At 42.0% G+C, this 23,538-nt stretch overlaps 3 protein-coding genes across 5 annotated transcripts; 1 reads left to right on the top strand and 2 right to left on the bottom strand.

The window, feature by feature from the left end:
* Nucleotides 1-956: 956 nt before the first annotated feature.
* LOC119888353 (integral membrane protein 2A-like) lies at nucleotides 957-10,314 on the top strand. Its single transcript, XM_038698899.1, has 6 exons — nucleotides 957-1,345; nucleotides 1,797-1,934; nucleotides 4,427-4,612; nucleotides 4,726-4,836; nucleotides 7,908-8,052; nucleotides 8,352-10,314. The coding sequence occupies exons 1-6, from the start codon at nucleotides 1,274-1,276 to the stop codon at nucleotides 8,444-8,446; spliced, it is 747 nt and encodes a 248-aa protein (XP_038554827.1). The 5' UTR covers nucleotides 957-1,273; the 3' UTR covers nucleotides 8,447-10,314.
* Nucleotides 10,315-10,519: 205 nt separating this feature from the next.
* On the bottom strand, nucleotides 10,520-15,890 carry gpr174 (G protein-coupled receptor 174). The gene is made up of 4 exons (XM_038698898.1): nucleotides 15,606-15,890; nucleotides 15,160-15,341; nucleotides 12,868-13,315; nucleotides 10,520-11,529 (listed from the first exon to the last, which is right to left on the bottom strand). The coding sequence occupies exons 3-4, from the start codon at nucleotides 13,069-13,071 to the stop codon at nucleotides 10,714-10,716; spliced, it is 1,020 nt and encodes a 339-aa protein (XP_038554826.1). The 5' UTR covers nucleotides 13,072-13,315; nucleotides 15,160-15,341; nucleotides 15,606-15,890; the 3' UTR covers nucleotides 10,520-10,713.
* A 642-nt stretch (nucleotides 15,891-16,532) lies between these two features.
* On the bottom strand, nucleotides 16,533-22,292 carry p2ry10 (P2Y receptor family member 10). Of its 3 annotated transcripts, none has more exons than XM_038699577.1 (4): nucleotides 22,107-22,292; nucleotides 18,188-18,438; nucleotides 17,921-18,101; nucleotides 16,533-17,725 (listed from the first exon to the last, which is right to left on the bottom strand). In XM_038699577.1, the coding sequence occupies exons 2-4, from the start codon at nucleotides 18,370-18,372 to the stop codon at nucleotides 16,823-16,825; spliced, it is 1,269 nt and encodes a 422-aa protein (XP_038555505.1). In that variant the 5' UTR covers nucleotides 18,373-18,438; nucleotides 22,107-22,292; the 3' UTR covers nucleotides 16,533-16,822. The 3 variants fall into 3 exon arrangements, with proteins under 3 accessions (XP_038555505.1, XP_038555504.1, XP_038555506.1); XM_038699576.1 differs by lacking the exon at nucleotides 22,107-22,292 and adding an exon at nucleotides 20,543-21,220; XM_038699578.1 differs by lacking the exon at nucleotides 22,107-22,292 and adding an exon at nucleotides 18,524-18,540.
* Nucleotides 22,293-23,538: the final 1,246 nt, after the last annotated feature.

The raw sequence follows: 23,538 nt of genomic DNA, 5'->3' as shown, positions 1-23,538 counted from the left end.
CTTCCTCTGTTGTGTGTGATGCTGAGAAGCCCTCAGGATTAAATCTAAGTCTTTTGTTTATCATCTCAGCTATTACTGCTAATGTTGGCTCTCTCTCATTGCATGTGTGTGTGTGTGTGTATCCACGCATGCATGTGTGGGCAAGCTCTCAGATCAAACACAGCGTAAGACGAGCCCATAAACAAGCCTTCAGGACCACTTAGGATTTTCAGGGAGAGTCAGTTTGGGGGGGAGTGGAGGTGCGCGGAGGGGGAGTTAGGTACAGAAATCAGCTGCTCTGTTTATGTACCTTTCAGTGGTGATTACCGGTCCAATCTGTCTGTTTAACAGAGGAAAAATCATAGCCTCGCAGAGTGCGTGTGTGTGTTTGTGATGCGTATGGCACAGTTGCAGTGCAGAGGGCTGGAGAGATGCCACGGAGTTGTGTGGAATTAGAGAGCTGGTGTAGCAGTTTATTTACTCATACGTTCAACCTTAAACTTAGTCAGGAGAGTGAAAGCAGAGGAAGCAGAGGACCACCACAGACCAGAGGACTGAGGATATGTGTCAGTCGTACAGTATAGCCTTGGCGTTGGCCTGTGTTTCCACACAGTGCAGTGAAAGCTGGGTACTGTGTGTGTCAGTGTGAGTGGGCAGACACACTGGCAGGTAGTACCCAGCCTGTAGGAGGGAATATGTTTACAGAGTGGAATATTCACAGAGATGAATAGGCTACTTTATACACTCAAAATGTGACTTTCATTACATTACAGTGCAGTCAGTCCAAACTGACATATTTGTGTTATGTACTCTACAGAATATAGCAGGTAAAGGGTGTCAGGTTTAACTGTATGTGTAATTCGAGTCTTGTTGTATTATGTTCAGTCTAATGAATGGACGCAGTTTTTTGTGGGAAATGTGGGCTGTTGCCACCTGCGTCCACTAGATGGCGCCAACGCTACATATATTGACACTCAAGAGGGGCTACTGGGGCAATGTCTGAGGGAATAATGGTTCCAGTGGGCACTGTGAAAACAGTAGTAACAGTCGTCTAAATTTTCTCAGTCGTCAGCTGTTTATATATGTTATGTAGCGTGAAGTTAGTAGAAGTAGTTTCTCAGGCTTCCGTTTCGGATGTCATCTTAATCCCCTCCAGCCACCGGAAACGCTAGATAAAGCCGAGGTTGCAAAGTGCGTCACAACGCGGAGCTGCAGTCCAGCACCCAGAGAGTCTCTCCCCTGTCTTCCCTGTTTGCAGAAAGAAGAAAACCCGAGCTGACGTTTCCACTCCAGCATGGTGAAGATTGCTTTTAACTCGGCCCTGGCGCAGAAGGCGCTGGGGAAAGAGGTGCCAGCCGGTGTGAAGGTGAGCTAACGGGTTTCAAGTGCGGCGTCTGAGCCCGGTGTCTGTTTTTAGCCTCGTAGCAGGCCTGCACCAGCACGCACTTAGCTGTGACCGTGGACTTAATCTGTGTGTTTTTTTTTACATTTAGGTATTTTATTATATTCTTCTCTTCTATTGCAATTTGATATGAAAAGGTCTGCAGTGTTTTTCGCTAAATGCACGGAGATCCTTGCACTTGATTCAGCACACAGAGGGACCGCCCATCTTAACAGCTGCGCTGTAGAGGACAAACGTTGAATAGGATTATGGTCGCAGTCAAAGCTGTGTACTTTTATTTCTAAAATGACAAATAAATCTACACTGTATGTTAATGTTAAATGCATGCAATACTATGATTCATTGTAAACTTGCTGACAGTAGCCTATTGTGTGTGTGTGTGTGTGTGTGTGTCTGTGTGTCTGTGTGTGTTTAGGATCCTGAGCTGGCCTCTGCTCCAGCGGGCAACGAGGGCTCCACAGGTCGCTGCCTGCTCACCCTGCTGGGTATAGCCTTCATCCTCAGCGGGCTCATCGTTGGGGGAGCGTGTCTCTATCGGTATTTCACCCCAAAGGTAAATACACGACTTACTGGGACAGTCTACCCGACAACAGCCACACTCCACGTGCCAAAGGTGTTCTCCAAGAACCCATTTACACAATCAGAAAGCACCTGTCCAGGCTATTAACAATATAAAATGCTTTTCACCCTGAGAATATACCTAGATGGGCTGTCACAGGATACATATGCACATGCATCTTATTTGCAGCAGTTCAGGGATATTGGGTGGAACAGTGGTTGGGATGCATGTCATCTAAACATGCTGGCTGGGAATCTTATTTGCCATACTGGTCTCTCCTCCTGTGTTTCCTGTCTGTAATCACACTGTCCCTGCCAATGCCAAAAGATAATCTGTCTAGCGATGTTAGGAATTACTTAGATTTGCACCTCACATTTGATTTAAAGCAATAGATTTTTAGCAGTTGTAAACTCCAAACATAGCATAATATAAATTAGGGTACTAAACTACGCTGTTTCATTGAAACTGTTGAGATGCTGGCCTGATTCTTGAGAGTTTTCTAATAAGCTGCCGTTTACCATGATTATTAGCAAACCAGATGCCTCCACACTATCTCAGATGCTGTCCTTTAATTCTCTGTCACGTTGACCGGAGACGTGCGGGAGGAGATGAGGGGGAGTATTGTTCAAGTTTGGGAAGGATTATTGAGGCTTCTCTTTCACTGCTGATGAGACACTCTTGCCTTGGTGGGAAACTAGAATGCTGACTCTCGCTCACTTCCGTCTTCTAAGAAAGTGCGGACTTCGCCTTTTTAAATTTTGCCGTGTTGTCAGCGGGAGGGTCTCACAATCAATATAGCATGTCTGCCCACAGGGGTTCCTCTCTTATGCAAATGAAGCAAAAATCTAAAATGTCTTATAAAACTATTAATAACATGCATAAACTCCTCTTAGTTAAAAACGATATTCCACTTGGTTTAGGTGATTAATCCGTCTCACAAATTGTGATAATAAAGAGATTTTTGTTGCCTTAGTGCTATCTATCTATCTATCTATCTATCTATCTATCTATCTATAAAAGTATCTGCAAAAGATACACAGTAACAAAACAAAAATTAAAGATTTCCAAATTAGTTCAATATTGTTATTGTATAATAGGGCTGCAACTAACGACTATTTTGATAGTAGTCTATTGATCTATCGATTGACTATTTGGGTTATGAATCGCATTATTACACAATGCCTCTCATTTAGCTATTAGCCTTTAAATTAAACCTGAGGTTGTTTTAGGCATGTGCTAATTAACAGTCAAGACAATAAAATAAATACTGCTTTCAAAAATGCATCTTTTAATGAACGTTTCTGCTGCAGTAACAGAAAGTTCCACTGAAATCACATCCTGATAAGCAGCTGATTTGCTATTTAGTGACGGAGCAGCTTTCACGCCAGTACTGCAACACCCCGGGACAAACTGACACTGTATACAAAGAAAGGAATAACGTCATGCATTACATTTGCCGAATTTACAAGAGGGGATCAATAATAACAATTTTGTAGTAGACAGCGTTTCACAACAAATATAGTTTCCCCTAACTCAACAACTCACACGCCTCACGCACAGACAGGAGAACTGTTTTCTCTTCTTCAGAAAGTATTCAATTGTCCGGTGTTGTCTAATCTTGCGCACTCGGCAGCAACACGTTCTCCAGCTGGGAACGTCGCCATGAGCGATGCATCGATTGTAAAGTCAGGGCACATCTGGAATGTGAACGCGCCCGTTGTGTATCATAATTATGTGCTACTCACAAAACCATTACTGTAACAATCAATGAAATTGACCAACTGTATAGAAAACGTTTTCACGGCTTTAACGTGAAGCTCGCTAACTAGCTTAGCGAGATGAGTCTTCATCATCCACAGAGACACGACGTTACGCGCCTCCTCTTCAGATGCTCCGGTGTTTCCAGGAGAGCTCAGCTTTGCTGCAGTTCACGACCTTCCTGGCTGAGTGAAGAGTGAAATGCTGCCACATCTGGAGGTTTTAGGTTGTGAAGGTGTTCCTCTTTCACGTTTCATAATTCAAAAAAAACTACACAGAGCTGTTGCTGCTCATGAGAAAACTGTGCTGTACTGTACCCAGACTAAACCCTGCATGTGCTCTGGCTCCCCCTGGCGACCTTGGGTTTCAAAGCTACCCCAAGATAGTGGCAGAGCAGATAGCCACACTCACAAAGAAACGACTGGTTGCATAGGTGTAAGACCAGTTGAGACACTTGTGGTTGAGGAAAACACCCACATCACCATCTAACAACTGTACTTTGATGGCAGGTGTTGTTTTTGTTCCTGTGTGAAATGTTACAGTGTGAAACCTCATCCAAATACTGCAGCTGGTTCATGCTGATTTTCTGTGAAGTGAAGAAATTGGGGATAGTAAAAGAAGGAAAGAGATTTTTCTTCAGTGCACCAATGTGATTGCATTGTGCCTGTATTTGTCTTTGGGTGCATCCAAGTGATTATCTTGTTCTCATTCGATCATGTGTCCTCCAGAGGCTGTATCACGGTGCAATGCAGTTCAGTGACGTGTCATCCGGAGCTGGAGGAGAGAACCAGCCATACTACCTGCCACGGGTGGAGGAGGAGGTCGAGATCTCTGACAGCATGGCTGTCATCAGCGTCCCACCTCCCCGCTTCAGACCTGGAGACCCTGCTTACATCCTCCATGACTTCAACAGGGTAACACTCACACACTGAATATCCCACATGCAGCACTGTAGATGCCAGCGCGCTCCTGTTAATTGGGTTCAAATTCTTTCCTGATTACTTTGTTAATGTGTGTGTGTGAGTAGAAGCTGACAGCATATCTGGACCTGACTCTGAGGACCTGCTTTGTGATTCCTCTGAACACCTCGGTGGTGCTCCCCCCTCAGGACCTCATCGACCTCTTCTCCCAGCTGATGGTGAGTAGTGAGCAGCTTGTGTCCTGCAGCTGCAAAAAGAAGAGAGCTGTCTTGGATGATAGAGGGGAAAAAACTGACGTGGCACTTTCATGCATAACCCCTAATATTAAGGACTAAATATTACCTGGGGAAATCCGGGGATTTATAATAACTCCAGAGATTGTCTGTGCTTTAATCCTGTCCAAATCTGACATGTCTGTTGTTTGTAAAAAAAAAAAATAAAAAAAATAAATAAAAAAAGTAAAAATGTACAGCACATACCACCTTCCCCTATTCCATAAGAGTCTGTAGTATTAGTAAATCATGTATGAATCACACTGAGTAATCTCCACCCAAATTTAAAAGTCACGTATTTTTTTTGTCTCTTTCAATGTTTTTAGATACTGAATATGATATGAGAAAATGCATCAGTTGAACACTAAATTAAATGTATAGTGGAAGGCTTTAAATGTTTGTTTTTTTGCACAAAAGCCAAGTTTTCTTCACTTAATCCTAAAAATGCTTAGAGCTAAATGTTAACATCAGCATGCTAACATGCTCACAGTGACAATGCTAACATTTGGGTGTTTGGCAGGGTCCTGTTTCAGAGACCATGTTTAACAAACTCTGCGCCTAACCCTTAGCTCTGAGGTGATTAACCCTGAGATGGGAAACTCATGAGTTTTTGGTTCCAGAGCAGCTGTTCACCATCAACTCTGATTATGTTCACACTGAGTTAAGTGTGTGCATGGGGAATGAAAAAAGCCATCATTAATGGAGCTTTGATACTATGATTCACCATGGCAATGGGTAAATAAAGAGCAGAGCCTTCATTTTAATCTTCTGGTGCTGGAAATATGAATGCCTTCCAACGTGGACCATAACATTTATCTTAAAAAACAGGATGGAGGAAGGAGTCAATAAATGAACACTATTACATTTTATTCAGTGTAGCTCATTTATCATTTACTAGACTTGAATTTCCTTAATGAATAATAAAATGCTGGTATCCTTCTGTATATTACACTTGATTTAATATATTTATTCAGCTGTAACATGACTGCTGGTGGCAATAACTGAAGATGAAAATATGGATCAAACAGATAAGACACAGTTTACTCATGGACCTATGATTTTAAAGTCAGTCTGACCCAGTAATATTGATATTGGTTATTTGACGTTGAAAATGTGACTAGCTTCAAACTGACTACCATTTGAGACGTCTATGTTACATTTTAAAATCTAGCTCAACAGCATTTATTGACTTGTGACATTGTCACAGAAATGCTTTCAACACATGTAAGACTAAAAGCAGCCAATATTCAAAAACTCACGTTTAAACTGCAATTAGTCTTGTTTTAGATTCTTAAAGTCGTTTCAGCTGCACCACAATCACCCTTACTCAGAAATATTCACATCATCTCCAACATGATAGTTACGATTGGAATGTTCTAGCAGTGTGACAAATCACGTGACAAATGATTGTTCATTGATCAGTGTTTCGTGTGTCCAAAGCTTCATACAGATGGGTTTAATCAGTGATTACTACAGTAATGTGGTAAATGTTTCAGTCCAGGGAGAGTCACAGTGTGTGAAAGCATCCGTGTTAAAGATCATATTTGGGTAACAACCTAATAGGGCTGATTCTGAATAGTCAAAGATTCGATGCTTCGATGGGCTGAGCCTGATTCGACGGTCAATCTCACAGTGGAAGCTTCGCAGCAAAACGAGGATCATGCCATTTTGGCGGTATGGTGTGCTCAACGTTGCCCAGTTGTCCGCACCTTGCGGGACTTTCGGATAATTTATCATCTTTGATGAACTACAGAAAGAATATTATATAGTTTTTAAATAGCGGTTCCTCGCGGGTCTATTTCAAGTAGCCGGCAATGTGCAGTTGTCGGCAGCACGGCATGCACGCAAAACTCTGCACAAGACCGGTGAATGACAGGCGAGAGAGAGAGTGAGAGAGAGGAAAGGGTAAACAATAAGCCTCAGTTTAACTGGAAATTTACTGTGTAAGTTTAATTAATAGAGATTATATAGAGATAGAGAACAGATTCTCAAGATTAAAGCGGAGCCACCATGTGTCCCCCCCACCCCCGCAATGGCACAGAAACACACATGATTCGATCATCAGTCTGCTATTGGCTGTACTTGACGATTCTGATTCGACTCTGTGAATCCTTAGTCGGGGACGGCCCTACAAACTAATATCTAACTGTGTTTCTAAAGGCGTCATTCTAAAAACTACTGTGTGTGTGCTCTGATATTGACGGTATGAACGAGGAAATGAAACGATGCGTCGGACAGCTGCTTCAGGCTCAGCAAGAGTTACCATGGTAACCCAGAGTTTAAGTTGCCTTTCTTTCTGTAACAGAAAACCAAGAGTTTCCCTCATCTTATCAAACACAGTATATTCACTAAATTCGCTTTCTGAAACAGCGCCCAGGTAACATGTTAACAATGTTCAGTGTTGGTTCACAAATTAAACTTTTGACCTGAAGATGGCGATAGAGGAAAAGTTAAAGGATCAGTCATTGCCATCCCCAGAGCCGTGATGCTAGTGTGGCTAAAAGGATCCAACTTTGATCATAAACTGTTTCTTAGTATCAGAAAAGTTATTTAAAAAAAACATTATGTATTTTTGATTTAAAAAATGTTGTGCTTTTCGTGTACACGATCAGGTTCCTGTAGGACGTTTGCTTTTTTGAGTTTTAGCGAGAGTGGAACATAGTCAGCTAGTCCGAGTCTGAAAACTGTCAGTCCCAAGACTTTATGGAGACACTGAGAGTTTAGCTGGTTTCAAAGAAATATTTTCAGAGAGTCCTCCACAGCGACAGGTTGTACAGCATTTGGCATTTGGTGGGTGTCGGTGGTGTGATCAGCGAATTTCATTATCCAGCGTGAAAATGTTTGACAAAATGCAGAACTTTGGGGATTATTCATTAATTAGACAAAGTCCTTCCCAGTCCTCCTTTTGTTTTCACACTTGGCTGCAGTCGTGTTCACTGAGCCAGTTTTTCTTTTTATGTTGACTGAAAGCAGTTTAAACATATTGATTCCTTCGTGATCCTATCTTTTTGTCCCAGTCTGGCTCTTACCGCAGCTATTTGGTGCACGAGGACCTGGTGGTGACAGAGCGTATCGATGATATCAAGCCTCTGGGCTTCTACATCCGCCGGCTGTGTGACGGGAAGGACACATACAGAATGCAACGCCGCTCCAGCTTGCCAGGTCATTTTATGCTAGTTGATGTATGACATTGTTGGCTGAAATGGTCTAAATAAAATCCATTAACACAAATAAACTCAATTCAGCTAATTTTAAAGGAGCTATACTCACTGACTGTTATATGATTTTAAGTATGATGAACTGTAATCTTAAAAGTAACTAGTAACTAAACTGTCAGACAAATATGAAGTAAAAATGATAATGTTTGCCTCGAATATGTACTTAATTACAGTACTTGAGTCAATGTACTTGTAATATGTAATATTAAGGGCTAATGTTTGTGTATCTTGTGTGTCTGTCAGGTGGAGGCATCCAGAAGCGCTCTGCAGACGAATGTTTCACCATCCACCACTTTGAGAACAAGTTTGTGACGGAGACTAGGATCTGCAAGGCTTGATGGGAAAGCATGGGCATAAGTCAGAAAGCGAAAGAGAGAGAGAGAGAGCTGGGGGGGGAAGTAGGTGGGAGTAGGTGAAGGAGGGAACAGCTTTTAGCAGAAAGTTACTTTTGTATAGAACTCCAGTTTTTGCCTCCCCTGCTTTAACCCAAGTGATAAGTGAGTTTAAGTTACAGTGTTATATAGCCTAACCCCCCTCCTCTGCTGTATTCCCCTGAATCTGTATAAGTCATAGTGCGCTTGCGCAAATGTTCACAAGTTAGTCTTGTACTGATAACCAGCGTCAGCCTGCTTACTAAGATATACTAAGTTTCATTTGTTATGTTGGTTTTAGTTCTGTTGCTGTAGCTTCCTGCAGACTTACCTTATCGCTGTAACTGTATTACAACATCCAGTCACTTCAAGACGAGAGTTGTTAGTCCTTCTACTGAATATCCTAGTGATACTGAGAAGTCATTCATATCAGACCTATTTGTGTTTCAGCCTGCTGTTCCCACTAGAGCAGCCTTAACAAGATCTACTGTATGTTATAGTGTCATATAGCAGAAGTCACCCTGGAAATTGTACCGTACAGTCACGGTGCACATGTAATGTGACTGCTTCTTTTACGGATGGTAGCAGAGATGCTCAAACCCAGAGCTCTGTCACTGGTTTTGTAGATATTTCCTCTGCTGTCCTGCTGTGTGATGATTTTATGTAATTGATGGTGTCATAACCTGGCGGTGAACAGTCCAGCACCTTGTGTGACCAGTGTTTGTGTTTGTGTAGAAACCTCATTTGTGACAATAAACTTGAAGCACGGTTGGTAAGCTAAAGGGAAATTGCACCAAATTTGATTAAGAAAACACGTATTTCTTTCTGTCCGAGTTTTTGAATTCGTAGTCCCATATCATGAGAGTACCTTTACTGAGATAGCTGTAACGAATAGCTTACTAAAACTGGCTACACATTTAGCAGAACACTATATATTTAAAATTGTCAAAGGGACAATTTGTTTGTAAAAAAACAAACACCTAAATCTGCACAAAGCTTTTGTCCTTGATTTTAAAAGCCCTGAAGGAAAGCTTGAAAGTATGAAGAAAATGGCCTTTTGCTAAATAACTTGCAATAACTCAATGGTTTCCCTCTTGATGCCTGCAGAGAAAGACAATCAGACAGGAAGTGTGCTTGTAAAAATGTATTTCTGTCTGTTATTTTTGTTCCCACCTGTTGCGTCGAGTCCCCCCTACTGTGATTGGCTCCCTCGCCTCTGACTTATACATTCCTTTTCTAGTTCTTTGTTACTAAACAGGAAAGATCTAATGAGTCAATTTACCACACTGACAGCACACCACACTTCTGGTGGGCCTATATTAAGATAATGAGACTCGCTTTTCCCCAAGATAAAACAACCAATGGTATTCTAACCGAAATGCTTTAATTTTGAATATTGCCTATTCTGTTGTGTTTGACTCAACAGATGGTTCAAGATTGACTGTAATTTATTTTTTGAATAAAGTAAGTGTTATATGAACAGTGGGTTAAATTGAGTTGCACCCCCTGTGTACATATAAGGATTTAAAATATATTTCTAATTATAATATTAATACATTGTTATCAACGTCACTAGCGCCACTGGTGTTGCCGAATATCCGACAAAAAAAGCGAGTGAAGCTAGCATCCAATCACAACAACATGTCGAAGTAACGATCTAGCCAATCACAGCACAGTACGGCGATACTTGATGCAAAACAGGTGGGGGAAAAAATTCTGTCTTAGCTTTTTAACAATACTAGAAGATAAGATTAAAAAAACAATGTTGTGTGCAGCTACTGAAATGAACTTCACTTTGTTGTTGAATAAAGTTGCATTTCTTTACTTACTGAAAATGTTTTCTGTTTGCCTTTTTAATATGCCAGTGAAAGCAGCATGTTGGAAAGCCAACGCTGTAAAGGCCTTTTACTATCCTCTGCAAGCTGTTAGCTTATCATGAAATTGGGTCTATAGGAAAAAATTTGTTTGCTCGTATTCTTTCCCGATCTTTATCAGAGATGCTCATCCTTCATGACAGGATGATCTCACTCTTCACACAAATTTAGAAAGAACAGATGCACCTTTTTATTGAAATATAAATAGTAAAAGAATTCACATTTTGAATCTTGCTCCCATATTTTCATACACTAGTTTGAACATAAATTTCCCTAGTTTTTAGGAATGCATAGACTTTATCTCAAGGTGTAGTGGTTGAGATTAAACTGTTGGTCCTTCAACAAGTGAACTTAGAGAGACTAGTCATTCTCCAAGTCCTGTCCATTTATACAGGACAGACGCCTGCTGAAAGTCATGCTCTCTGGTATTTCTGGCTTGCTCAGTCGCCTCCAGAATTCATCGGTGGTGAAATAGTACATGAGTGGGTCCAGGCTGCAGTTCAGGCTGGCCAGGCAGAGTGTGACGGGGTGACATCGCAGAATCAGGTCCCTCAGGGAGCAGCTGCTCAGGGCATTGACTTTGGCCAAGAAGTCCAGGGGCATAGTGATATGGTATGGTGCAAAGCACACTAGGAAGACCACAGCACAGCTTAACACCATCCTTAACGCCCTGCGCTTTTCCCCTCGGTCATGAATGGCCCCTTCTGTTGGCTCCCGAAGGCTCCCGGCAGTCAGACAGGTGCAGGCTAACACCAGGATGAGGGGGATGATGAAACCCATCAGCTCTGCTATGATTAGGAGGGCCCAGGCTGCTGGAATACTCACAACCCTCATGGGCAGCTCCGTAAAACACACTCGACTGAACTCTGAGGTGCCAAGACTTGAATTAGAGTTTCGTTCACTGCTGGAGTTCCTCAGCAGAGGGAAAGGCAGACAGCACAGGCAGACTAACAGCCAGCCAAGGGCACATATAAACAAGTCTCTTCTCCTCCTGGATGAGTTGTACGTCAGGGGACGCATGATGAGCTCACAGCGACGCACGCTGACACACACCAGGAAGTAGATGGAAGCATACATGTTGACGTACTTCAGATAGAAGCAGATCATGCAGAGAAGCTCACCAAAGGGCCAGGCGTTGTTCAGGTAATAGTAGATCCGCAGAGGCAAAGAGAGCACCTGAGGAGAGCAAAGCGTGTCAAGATAGTTGCAGAACAACAACAAACACTAGCAAAGAAAAGAAGAAGAAACACAACGGCGTTAATGTTGGATAATATTCTCTTACTGTTATGACATAACTTCAGCAGCCTGTTCATTTTTAATGAAAACAGACAATTTCGGTTCACAGTATGTCATATACAAATCATGTGGTAGATGACCACTTGATGTGAGTAGCCTCATAACAGCTTCGACTGAACTTAGGAATGCATTTTTGCACAGCTTCTCAAAAGTGAGGAATTGCTGCTTTGTTTCGTCACTGGAATCGATGGAAATGATGATGTTGCCCACAAGTTTGCAAATTCGCAATGTTAAATAGTAACGCTTTATTTTAACCCTCTATTTATGAATGGAATAGAAAGAGTAAATAAATGCTTTAGAGCATACTATAAGACATTTTTATTATAAGGACTTTTTTAATTGTTTATTCATCACTGACAGCTTCCACCTACCTTTTTCTCCTGTTAAAATTGAGCCCTGAATTACACATATGATGTTGGACAATTTAAAAGATCATTTTGCTAGTCAAGAAAGTCGCTGTTTGGGAGTTTACCTGACTTTCCAGCACTTTGTGTGTCGTCTCTGTTTTGCCTCTCATTAGTTTGAGCGTGTGAACGAGCACACATTTGGAAACATAGTGCTTGCATCTGAAACCTCACCTAGAGGCCGTTGAAAACCACATATGGCCCCTTTAAAGAAGATCCTATTATAAATATATGTATTGTATTTATTACTCTGGCAATCATTTATAAAGAAATACTTGGGAACTGAGCAAATTCCATCTGCTAATGAAGGCCATGAGATGTGGCTCAGAGTTGTGCCAGAAGTCTGGCATGTGGACTTTGGGTTAAGAATTTCTCAAACTGAGGTCAATGAACTTTCAAGCTCAACATGTCTTGATAACGTGCATGAACAGTTGATAGATGTGTCATTACACATAAAGATCTCTTCATGTGTTAGTTTATATATCAGTAAATGTCATTACTTTAAAATTATACTGAGTTATCAATAATTCATAGTATTGTTAATATACCAGATAAAAACTTTTGTGTCGGTTAAACGGTCATTTGAAAAATTAAAAAATTAATCTGTAATGAAAATAATCATTACTTGCACGCCCTACCTTCCACACGGAAAATAATTGATCTAAACAGGTGAAATAATGATAAAGTTTTCTCTAGTTGAATTGAGAGACAAACAGACACATTGATGAATGTTACATAAACATACATGATATAAAGAATAATGTGAATGAAAGCAATCAAATATTTAGCACAAAAGACATGGAGGGATTCTTACCTGCATCAGGTCGGCCACAGCCAGGTTCATCATGAACACAACCGCCTTCTTGGTTTCTCTGACATAAGCCCTGAATACCCAGAGCGCCAGCACGTTACCCAGCAGACCTGGTGCCAAGATCACACCGTACACCACTGCATACACATAGTGCTGGTATGTGCGGAGATCTGCACTGTCTTTACAGCTGTTGTTGGCAAAGCTCATCTTAAGCCAAGGGCCGTTTACTGCCTTGTGAACCAACAGGAAGCTTGTATCAGGAAAGCTGCTTGTTGTCTGGTGATGAAAGTGTTTGAGCGCCCATGCTGTCCGTTATGGCGAGGAGGAGTTCATGCTTCTTTTGGTGAAAAAGTGTGTCCAGCGCTGATACACTGTTGATGCTTCGGAACACGTTTAACCCCAATCCCTAATCTCTTGCCCAGTGCATAATGGGATAAATGAAAGCAGGTTTCTGTAGAAAACAGTATGACAGCATGTTTTACATATTGCACAGATAATGATCAGGTTTTGAGAAACAGACACGATGTACAGCACTCATATATGCAAACAAACTCGCCAAACAAGGCCTCATTTTTTTGTACCAAGTGTTTTAATATGCACCACACAATACAGTGTTTGTGCGTGCAGCTTTTGCAGTGCCATTTACAGTTACTATGCAAACCCACAGAGATGCTATAATCTCCCACGTAGCGCTCACTGTTGAGCGCCACCAACTACAGGGTAGCCTACATTAAGCCCGTGTGAAACGCCTCACAGCAAGGCGTCAGTGAAACAAGTGTGGTTAACAGGTCAGACCAAGACCAACCTGTCCTCTGTGCTTAGATATGAGGAACAGCTCTGTCTTTGGTAAATCTACCGTTTCAGAAAAAGTGACACCTACATTATGCGTTATGACATGCAGCACAAAACAAAAGTAATTTCAGAAGATTTAAAAAGTCTTTAGGTAACCTTAAACCCTAATGAACTTCAGATATTGATTATAGCTTAACAAATGGAAACACACAGTAATGTCTGGAGCTGAACTTCCAGTTTGTAGGCGTGATCCACCTACTTCTGTAAACATGAGTAGCTGTATGGCTGTGTTCCTTGCTCTTTGCTTCAACCCATGTAAACTGTTTAAATAAGCACAACGTGAGCTGTGACGATTCACTGCTTCTTTTAAATGCAGCTGTGTCTCATATAGTCTGATTTGACTTGTACTAAACTCATCCTGGCTAATAATGGAACAGAAAAAGAGAACTTGTTTTGTTTTCATGATTCTAGTTGTTTACACGTACAGCATTTTCCTGATGATTTCACTGACTGCATTGTTGAACTGAAAGTTACTGTTAGATTTGAGTCCTGTGGTTCCCAACCAATGGGATTGCCCCCCTCCCCCAAAAGGTCACAAAATAAATCTGAGGGGCAGTGAGATGATTAAAAATTTTTTTTTTTACTTTTGACACCACAACTAGACAATTGTGACCACTGATTTAATCTTTAACAATGTGTTTTAGGGTGGAGTTTGGGAATTTGGACTTTCAAGCTCAACATGTCTTGATCACATGCATGAACAGTTTGTTCATATGTCAGTATAGCTTGTATTTATAAGCTTGTCATGCGTTTTTATTTTAGATCTTAATCTGGAAAGTAGCTATAGTAACAATAGCTGTAAAAATAAATGTGGTTGAGGAAGAAGTACAATATTTCCCTCTGAAATGTTTCAGAATAGAAGTGTAAGTACTGGAAATACTCCAATACCTCACAATTTTACATAAGGACATTACAGTACAATACTGTACTTTCCACAACTGCTTCCTGGGGAGCATATTAGCGAAAAGAGGAATTTTGTACACAAGTAAATAGGTTAAACAATGGAAACTCTTCCACAGCACCCTGACCTCTGCCTCTGCTCTCAGACTGCCTTTTATCCAACTTCACAGCACTCAGTAACATCTCCCAGTGGACCTTCAGTCCCTAGCCTTCCTTTTAGCCTCACTGACCTTTGACCTGCATGCGACTGTTTTAGTGTGATTCTCCTCTTGTTACTTACACTTTTGCACATACAGTGTGCTTCTGTCAGAGGCTGTCTGTATGAGCTCAAACAACTTTGTAGTGATGATGACCAATAACAGGTCTTTCAGTTCTCCTTGGGAACTTATGGCAGTAGTCTTGTGTGTACAATGATCAAGGCCAGTGGCTACATGTCTTATTATTATATATCGGATGCCTTTGGAGCTTGTTGATATTTGGGTACACTGGGTTAGGGTTAGGGGTATGTTAAGAGTTTTAAGAGTTATTTGACATTTCTCTGACCTTAAGATTCAGCAGTTTTAGTCCTCCGATCTTGCCAATGGAAACACATAACTTCATCCACTGTGATTCATCTCTCCGTGGGTTGTTGGAGCGTTACTGCTTTTCCACTCAGACACGACATCTGGCCTCGTGTATCAGCACCCAAAATGTGAGCAACGAGGATCCAGCTCCCTCCACGTGTGCTGTTCCAGCACACAAAACATGTCATGATCACAATCCCAGGTACTTTTACAAAGACAGATAAAGGAACACACACTCTAACACTGACCTACACACACTCATTCACACAGCTGAACATAAGTGACATTCCTCATGTTGTGATCCCCCATGAGGCATGACTCCACACTGAAAGCATCCAGCTGTTACAGCCTCTCACACAAAAGCTTAAACTATCTGTTTAAAAAAAACAAAGAATCTATTGACAACATTGACAGTTGATATCTCACCTCTGTCTTCAAACTTGCGTGGAATCAAAAAGCAGAAGGATGAAGCATCAGCCAACATACATGCCACCCCTTGCCTCCTCCCCCTGTTGCTATTCACTGTCCCACCCTTTCGCACTAATTTTTCTCTCACTTTATCTCTTGTTCTGCCTCCCCAAATTCTACTGTTTTTTTTCTTTTTTTCTGTTATGTTATTTCCGGAGTTTGATTTATAACCATGTTCCCTCTATATCGCTATCTGTTTTGCTTTCTTTGTGCCTCTGCTGTAATGGAGTTTGAGCACACATAGGGCTTCCTGTGCGTGTGTGCGTGTGTGTGTGTAGGGGGGGGGGTTTACAAGAATGTTTGACACCACAACTTCTGCTATTGCCATTGCTACTTTTTTCCTTGTGGACGACATCTACCTGCCATGCATGTCTTTTTGAAGACAGATGAACACATTGTAAAATATTAGGACTGAGAATCAGTACTAAAACTAGAAACAGATCATTTTGGCGCTATTTTAAAACTGCTTTTGGTTTCATTCTCTCACATATTTTACATGATAAGTTCAGTTAGTAAATAGCAGATACAGTATGATGTAATACTAGAGTGTGACAGCAAAAGAAATTGGTGTATGTTTTTATTTGGTCTGTGAATCAGACACCTGGCAAGGAGGGCTGTATAATACTGGTGGTGATGGGGGGGGGGGGGGTAGCAGATGCAAGAGGAGGTAAGGGCGGGTGGGGTGACATTCAGTTTGTAAAGCCAACCACAGAGCCTGGCAGTTATCGGTTTTCCTGAACTGCCGGAACTGCTACTTACTGTCTGACAGCACTGTGCATTGTGAGAGGAAGTACAGAAAAAATGTGTCGGCACCTGTTTTTGTTTGCCCAGAAGAAACCTCATTATGAAAGAACCGTGGATGCACAGATACTCAAACACCATAGCTCCAGATAAGACAGAGAACGCAGACTTGCTTTTATTTACAGTACAATTACATGCATTTACATACAGCTTTGATAATTATGATATAGCTTATTTGAAGTTCTTAACATCAAGGTCAAAGCTCTTTGGGTCAGTTGGGTCAGACGGCTGCGACATGTGAAACCATTTAGTTGACCAACGTCAACCATGCCAGTCTGTTTCTATGTTCAACAGAATGCCTTACAGAGATGCATCTGTTTGTCGTGTTTAGCTGTCTCATTCCCTAAAGAAAATCTGAATAACTCTGAATAACATTACTCCCTGTCTGAGCAGCTACTCTCCATGCTCGTCAGTCTGTGCTGCGCAGGACGCTGGGTAGGGGAGTTGATCGAGGATGAGAGGAGCGACGCGGTGAAGGAGGAGGTGCGCCTGCTGAGGTGCAATCTGAACTCGGCTGTTAAAAAGTAATAAAGCAGAGGATTGAGGCAGCAGCTCAGGCTAGCCATGCACAGGGACACTGGGTGGAACTGACTCACAGCAAGCTTCGTCGCACAGTGGGACACTATGTCCTGTGATACCATCAGGTAGAGCAGGAAGTTGAGGTGGTAAGGGGCAAAGCAGAACAAGAAGAGGGCAGAGCAGCTCAGCACCATCCGTAGAGCGCGCCGCTTCTCACTGTCCACATGCTTTTCATGATATTTATCAGAGTTGGAGGTGACTGACTGGAGTCGGCTGCGTCCTGAGGAGTTGAGTGCAGACGGGTTTTGCTGATCCTGTCTGTCCATCTGTTTTAGATTGAGGGACTGGGCGATGCGGATGGAGCTGTAACTGATGCAGGCTAAAGGAATCAAGAAACCAAACAGCTCGGCGAGGGCCATCATGGGGACCAGCACAGAGAGGGACAGACGACGCATGGGCAAGTCTTTAAAACAGGTCAGGTCTTTGGAGACGGTGCTAGAGCTTGAGCTTAGTTTGGTGTAACCTGAGGGTTGTTGGGTAGATGTGGCATTCAGATAAAAGGACATGTTATAGACTGTGTTTGTCCCGAAGCTAAGACTGCTGCTGCTGCTGCTGCTCCGCATCAGAATGAAAGGCGTGCAGGCCAGACTAACAACCACCCACACTATAATACTGATCAACAGGTCATAGCGTCGCCTCCACCGGCGAGCGATAAACGGGTCGAGCAGGAAGACACACCTCTGCATGCTGATACACACCTGGAAACAGAAAAAATAGTGATATGAAAATTACCAACCAGATTTAGAGCCACAGGAAGTACATTTGTTCCGAGAATTGAGGAGAAGAGAGGGAGGCACGAGTTTAGACTTGAATGACTTCCCGTTATTCCCATTTAAATAGATGAGAAATCGCTAAACTGTTCCAGTATTATTTTCACATTACTGCCTGCTTACCAGGAACACTATAGCAGCATACATGTTAAGGTATTTGAGGTAGAAGCAGAATAAGCAGATGCCTCGTCCAAAGGGCCAGGTGTGTGTGAAGTAATAATAAATCCTGAGAGGCAGAGAGAGGATGTGGGCCAGGTCTGCTAATGCCAGGTTTATCATGAAGATCACTGCCTTGGTCTTCTTACTGTGGGGCAACATGCAGATGAAGTCAGCCATGCCCAAGAATCTGTTTGAGCTTTTTACATGCTCATGTTAGTGAGTGAAGGCTACCTTATATGTCTGCAGAGGACCCAGAGAGCGGTGGTGTTGAGCAGCAGCCCGGGGATGAAGAGCAGCAGGTAGAAGTACGTGTACATCTTCTCCATGCGCTGGTCCCAGCCGGTCATGTTGTGGCCACATCTTGAGGAGGAGTTGGCCAGGGACTCCCCCCACGATCCAGACGTATTCAGAGCCATCACCTCTCTCACACATACATTTCCTTTGGTCAATCCTTCATCATTTTACTCAGCAACCTTGAATACCTGAAAAGGAAAAGGGAGAGTTGAATGTTATGGGACAAATGCTCCTAAGAATATGTGATACATTTCTAAAAGAACTTCTTATTACCGATATATTGGGGTGGTGATGGCGCAATAGATAAGTTGCATGCCTTTGGTGTGAGAGACCCGGGTTCAATTCCTCACTGTGACCCATCCACCAATGTGTCCCTGAGCAAGACACTTAACTCCTAGTTGCTCCAGAGGCGTGCGACCTCTGACATGTATAGCAATTGTAAGTTGCTTTGGATAAAAGCATCAGCCAAATGAATAAATGTAATAATAAGAAACCCTTTACAAAGACCTTATAGGTTGTAACTAATGGCTTTTTAATATTAATAAGTCATTTAATAATGCTTTATAGATCTGCTATAAGCCATTAATGAGGACACTTGAGTTGCCAGGTTGTGAAATATCTCTGGTTGGCAAAACAATCTCACCTCAAGGTGCATTATGAGACTGTTTTGCCAACTGCATTTTCCGATTTAAAAAATCTACTTTCAGTCTTTCATCATAACGCTTTGGCTGATCTTTATCATCCTGCAGCATCACACTAATTTGTATTTCTCACTCTTTCTAATAACTCATCAAGTCTACAGTCATACACTGATACACTCAGATACACTTACAGAAATATACAAAACACATATGCATAGATTAAGGAAATGATGCAATGTAAGCACTTGGACATGTGCTCTCTTGCAGTTAAGTATACTGGTATACAGTTATTAAAGTTAATTAGTCATTAAAAGGGTACTTCACTGATTGCAGTTCAGTTTACTCAAAAGTGCTACTCAGCCTTTAATAAAGGTGTTTTTCTACAGTCCAGCTGGTCTGCAGTTATGAATATTATTGAGTGGTTGATAAATGTATTTTGGTGTAGGTGCAGCCTTTTTCCAGAAGATAAGTGGTCCAACTGTCCATTGGAGTCTTCCTCATGAACGAAAGAGCTGGCAAAAAAAGCAAGCAGTTAAGCTAGTGGAGGATAAAAAACTGCCAACTAGATATTTTCCCAACCTGGCAACTCAAAAGTTGTTCTTACTAATGGCTTATAGCTAAATGATTTGTCAAATATATATAAAGCCATTGCTTGTAACTTACTGTCTCATTAGAAAAGTGGTGCCCAAATATGACATGAAATACACACAAATTCACAGACAACAAATGCAATATTAAAATCCTATTATTAATAAATGGAACAGGAAATGTGCGGTATGCTGCCCCAAAATTATTTTACCCTGTTCATGTATATATCATCTTGCTGAATCATGGTTCTGTTCGTATGGAAATGTTTGGAGTGTTTTTGCTGGTTGCCAAGTTAAAAAGGTTTATGAAAATACTCAATAGAAAGTGCAATAAATCAGAGATGTCGCTGTGTGTCTAGAGATTGCAGTAGGAAATGTTTGGAAGAAGAACAGAGCATTTAATCTGCTTATCACTGAAGCCTCACCCTTCCTTCTGCCACCAAGACGGGGCCGCACCCTTCCTCTGTCTGCACCAGAGGGGGAGAGAGGGAAACAGCAACAGTGTTTGGTGCTTTAGTGTATTTTTGACCAGTTTTGACTCATGCTCCTATTGGCCGTTGCAGCTTTCAGTTAGCCACATTCAGCCACCGGAGATGCCCCCACATCACCTGTACAGTTGCAAGTTGTGCAACAGTATGTCCTAATACTTGAGTTTAAGGAAGGTATTATATGACGCAAGTCAACTTTTGCGGTTACTTATAAATTGGGCACTTGCATTAGCTGTCATCGCTTTGAACACTTTCTCAAACTAACTTTCTCAGTCTTCAAATCAAATCACTGATGACATTTCATAAGTTAGATGGCAATAACAGATTCAAAACTTTTTTTTTTTGCATTTAACGTCTAATTTGCCTTTTCTAGTGCCTGTAACATGAAACTTGGAATATGTACACACTGATACATTTTGACACTCCATCAAATGCTAAGTGAAAGAGTACTTAATAACAAATTTCCTGTCATCAGCAAAGTGGAAAACGTGACTTTGACCACAAATTTTCAGACGAAGCACAGCAACGTGACGTCCCCACAGACATGATTTCTCTGAACAAAAGCGGTGTCATTACCTTGTGCCTAGATGATCAGCATGGAGGGGAGAGGTCAGAGCCAGGAGTGCCCACCAGTGAACGCATGCTCCAGTAGCTTCACACTACTCTGTAAGCAGCAGGCTGACGCAGAGACAACACTCCTCCTTGAGCTGTGCAGTTGCAAATGGGGTCAACAGCAGACCTTCTTACCACACTTTACCAGCAGAGAGAAAAACCTGTCCGTGTGTGCATGTGAAGTCAGCCTTAACTTGCTAGTGATGTGGCTTCTGTCTCAATGTGCTGCATGTGGTGATGCCGTCTGGTGTGAGGTGCTTTCACACTCAACTGGCTCTTGGTTTCTTAGGCACTGTGACGAGGGGAAGAGGAAGCTCTGCCTTCATACATGTGAGTATTTGTGCCTGAAATTTACACACACCGTATTGGGCACATTTTGAGAGTGTGTGGTTAAGAAATAAGAAAATGACAATGCTTGTGTTAATCTAAGATAAGACAGACACGTGGGCAGGCAGATTACTTCTGACATGTTGAAGATATCTACAGCAGGTGATCAAGTCAGTGCACCGCAAATCATCCAGTTTGTATGTACACAGCTACACTACTATACTGTGTTATAGTGTAAATAAATTTGCATCCTGCAAAGTTTGGAGATGTGATAATAATGAGAGTTCATCCACTTCCCCCTTTCAGATGCAGCACTTCCTTTTTTAAAGCAGTTGATAGCTTTAATTTTTTAAGGTAGATTTGTGTGCATAGATGTTAGACTTTTAATGTGTGCTTTAGTCCTCTAAAGCTTCAGAAAGGCTAGATATTATTTTTCTGTGGGTAGTGATAGTGAGAAATGCTTATTTAGAAATGGTTATGGTTTCAGTTGTGTGCTTCTAGAAAAAAAAGGATGCAATGCACAGCAACAGTTAAGCAAAACTTTGCGGTTTCACCTCAAAATGCACAGGTCAGTGTCATATCAGGGCAGGATGACTGCTGGCAAATATGCTGAACACATCGAAACTCATGACAGTTGGTGACCACAGGAGTCTGTTCTCTAAATCTATGGCTTCACTAAAACATTTATTCTAACGCATGGCCACTAGAGGTCAGAACAGGCTAATACTCACAGTTTACTGAGCTACTGAGTAATCAGTTTTTTCCTTCGACAGTCAGAAGGGCAGATTGCTCCTTTAAAGGACACATTTGAAGGGTTGCATGTCTTCTGTTGAAATATATCAACACATTCTTGACATGAACTACTCAAGGGGTAAAAGCCAGTTCTTGCATATTTTTCTACACTCCCACTCTTCTTATTTCCCGCTCTACAGTTCCTATCTACACTCCAGTATATTAGTCCTCTTCTCTGCAACCCTTGACCCCAGATCCCTGAGTCCACCTTCTGTTGTCTCTGTCTGCTGCTGGATGCACATGGTCACATCACTCACACTACCAGAGAGGCCTACTAGGATTACCAGATCTTTTTTTCCTGTTTCTCGCACTGTGTACATACCACTGCTGCAGGTGTAGAGGCCTATTAAATTTATCTCTGACTCTGCATGGTTCTACGAAAGAATGGATAAACAACTTCTACTAATACCTTGTTTGATGTCCCAAAGTGGTTCCTCTGTCATGCCGAAGCCTGTAGTATGCATATAGAAGCTGTCAGCTGGTCCTTACAGTAGCTCAAAGCATGGTCACTTTAAAAGGCTAACACACAAGCAAGCCCGGGAACTGTTACTGCTTTATGTGCCCTTTTGGAGCTAAGCTATGTAGGTTTATGTTACTTAGACAAACTGCCGACAGAGAAAGCAGGCAGGCAAAAACGGGAACAGGTGAGCGTAACATAGTGCCCCCTGGGTAATGCAGTTTATTTAGGGCCAATGTGAATCACCCATAGAACTTGATATGGAGAGAGCAGATAAGAGTACCGGCAGCTTATGATAAGGGCTGGTGCACAAGAAAAAGTCACAGTACATCAAAGAGTAAAATGTAGAAGTGCTGGTACTGTGTACCAGTGAGTACCGGTCCACATTAGGCCCCAGGGATTGTAAATCGTTTTATCCAATAAAGAGTAAAAGAGGGAATAAAAGCTCTCCAAGCTAGCTGGGTTACTAACTGTCAGTAAGCATGTTTGTTAGCACGGTCGCTAACAGTAAAGTTATATCAACAGCACTGTACTGGTAATTCTTGGGGCCAATATAATAAAACAATTATATAAAAAAATATATTTTTTGCTAATCACCAGCCCATAATAGGGGCAGCAGCCCATTGGTTCATTTTCTATAATGACACTAGGCAGATCCAATCAAATCTCTTGGGCCTGCCCCACCCCTCCCCCTCTGTCCTCTCTGTTTCTGGTCAGATGCCGTGGTTCAGAGCCAAACATCTGTGGATGAAGTAGGAATTGTCAAGATGGATTAGCAATAACGAAAGAAGGCGGGTGAAGAGAATTTGTGGGCCAAACAAATTAAGTATCTACATGCTGATGCTGCCAAATGTGCAAAAATCACAGATGTGTTTGCTGCAGGGTCAGCAGCAGTAGCCTCAACATCTACGGTGACAGCAGTACTCGCCATTATGCAGCAACAGTTGGAAGAAGGAGATGTGGTTGGCCATGGCCACTGCCAGGCAGAAGAGCAAGAACAGGAGCAGGAAGAGTAGGAGTGTGACAGAGAAGCTGAGGAACAGAGTGAGCAGGAGAGTGTAGTGGTAAGCAAGGAGTAGCAAGCAGGAAAACAGGGATTACAAAGAGCGCAGGGAGGTCGTGTGTGTGCCTTGCCATGATGACGATGATGAACGATGATTAACTTAATTGATGAACGCTATCATAAAATGAGACTGTCAGCTATTGCTGATTCTCACGCAGTCAGCCAATGCCAAATAGTGTAGCATAAGCTATTTGGCATTGTTCTTTGTAACCTAGAATAGTTCCCCAATGTTGTCACGCTGACTATTAACGATATGTATTATATATGGTATGAATGACTATCCGTGAGTTATACTTTCATTTGATGAAAAAAAAATTAATT

Source organism: Micropterus salmoides, unplaced genomic scaffold (genome assembly GCF_014851395.1).
Source record: "Micropterus salmoides isolate LMB-PRFRI ecotype aquatic unplaced genomic scaffold, ASM1485139v1 Ms_hic_scaffold_5, whole genome shotgun sequence".
NCBI lineage: Eukaryota > Metazoa > Chordata > Actinopteri > Centrarchiformes > Centrarchidae > Micropterus > Micropterus salmoides.
This window is presented reverse-complemented; position numbering and strand designations above follow the sequence as displayed.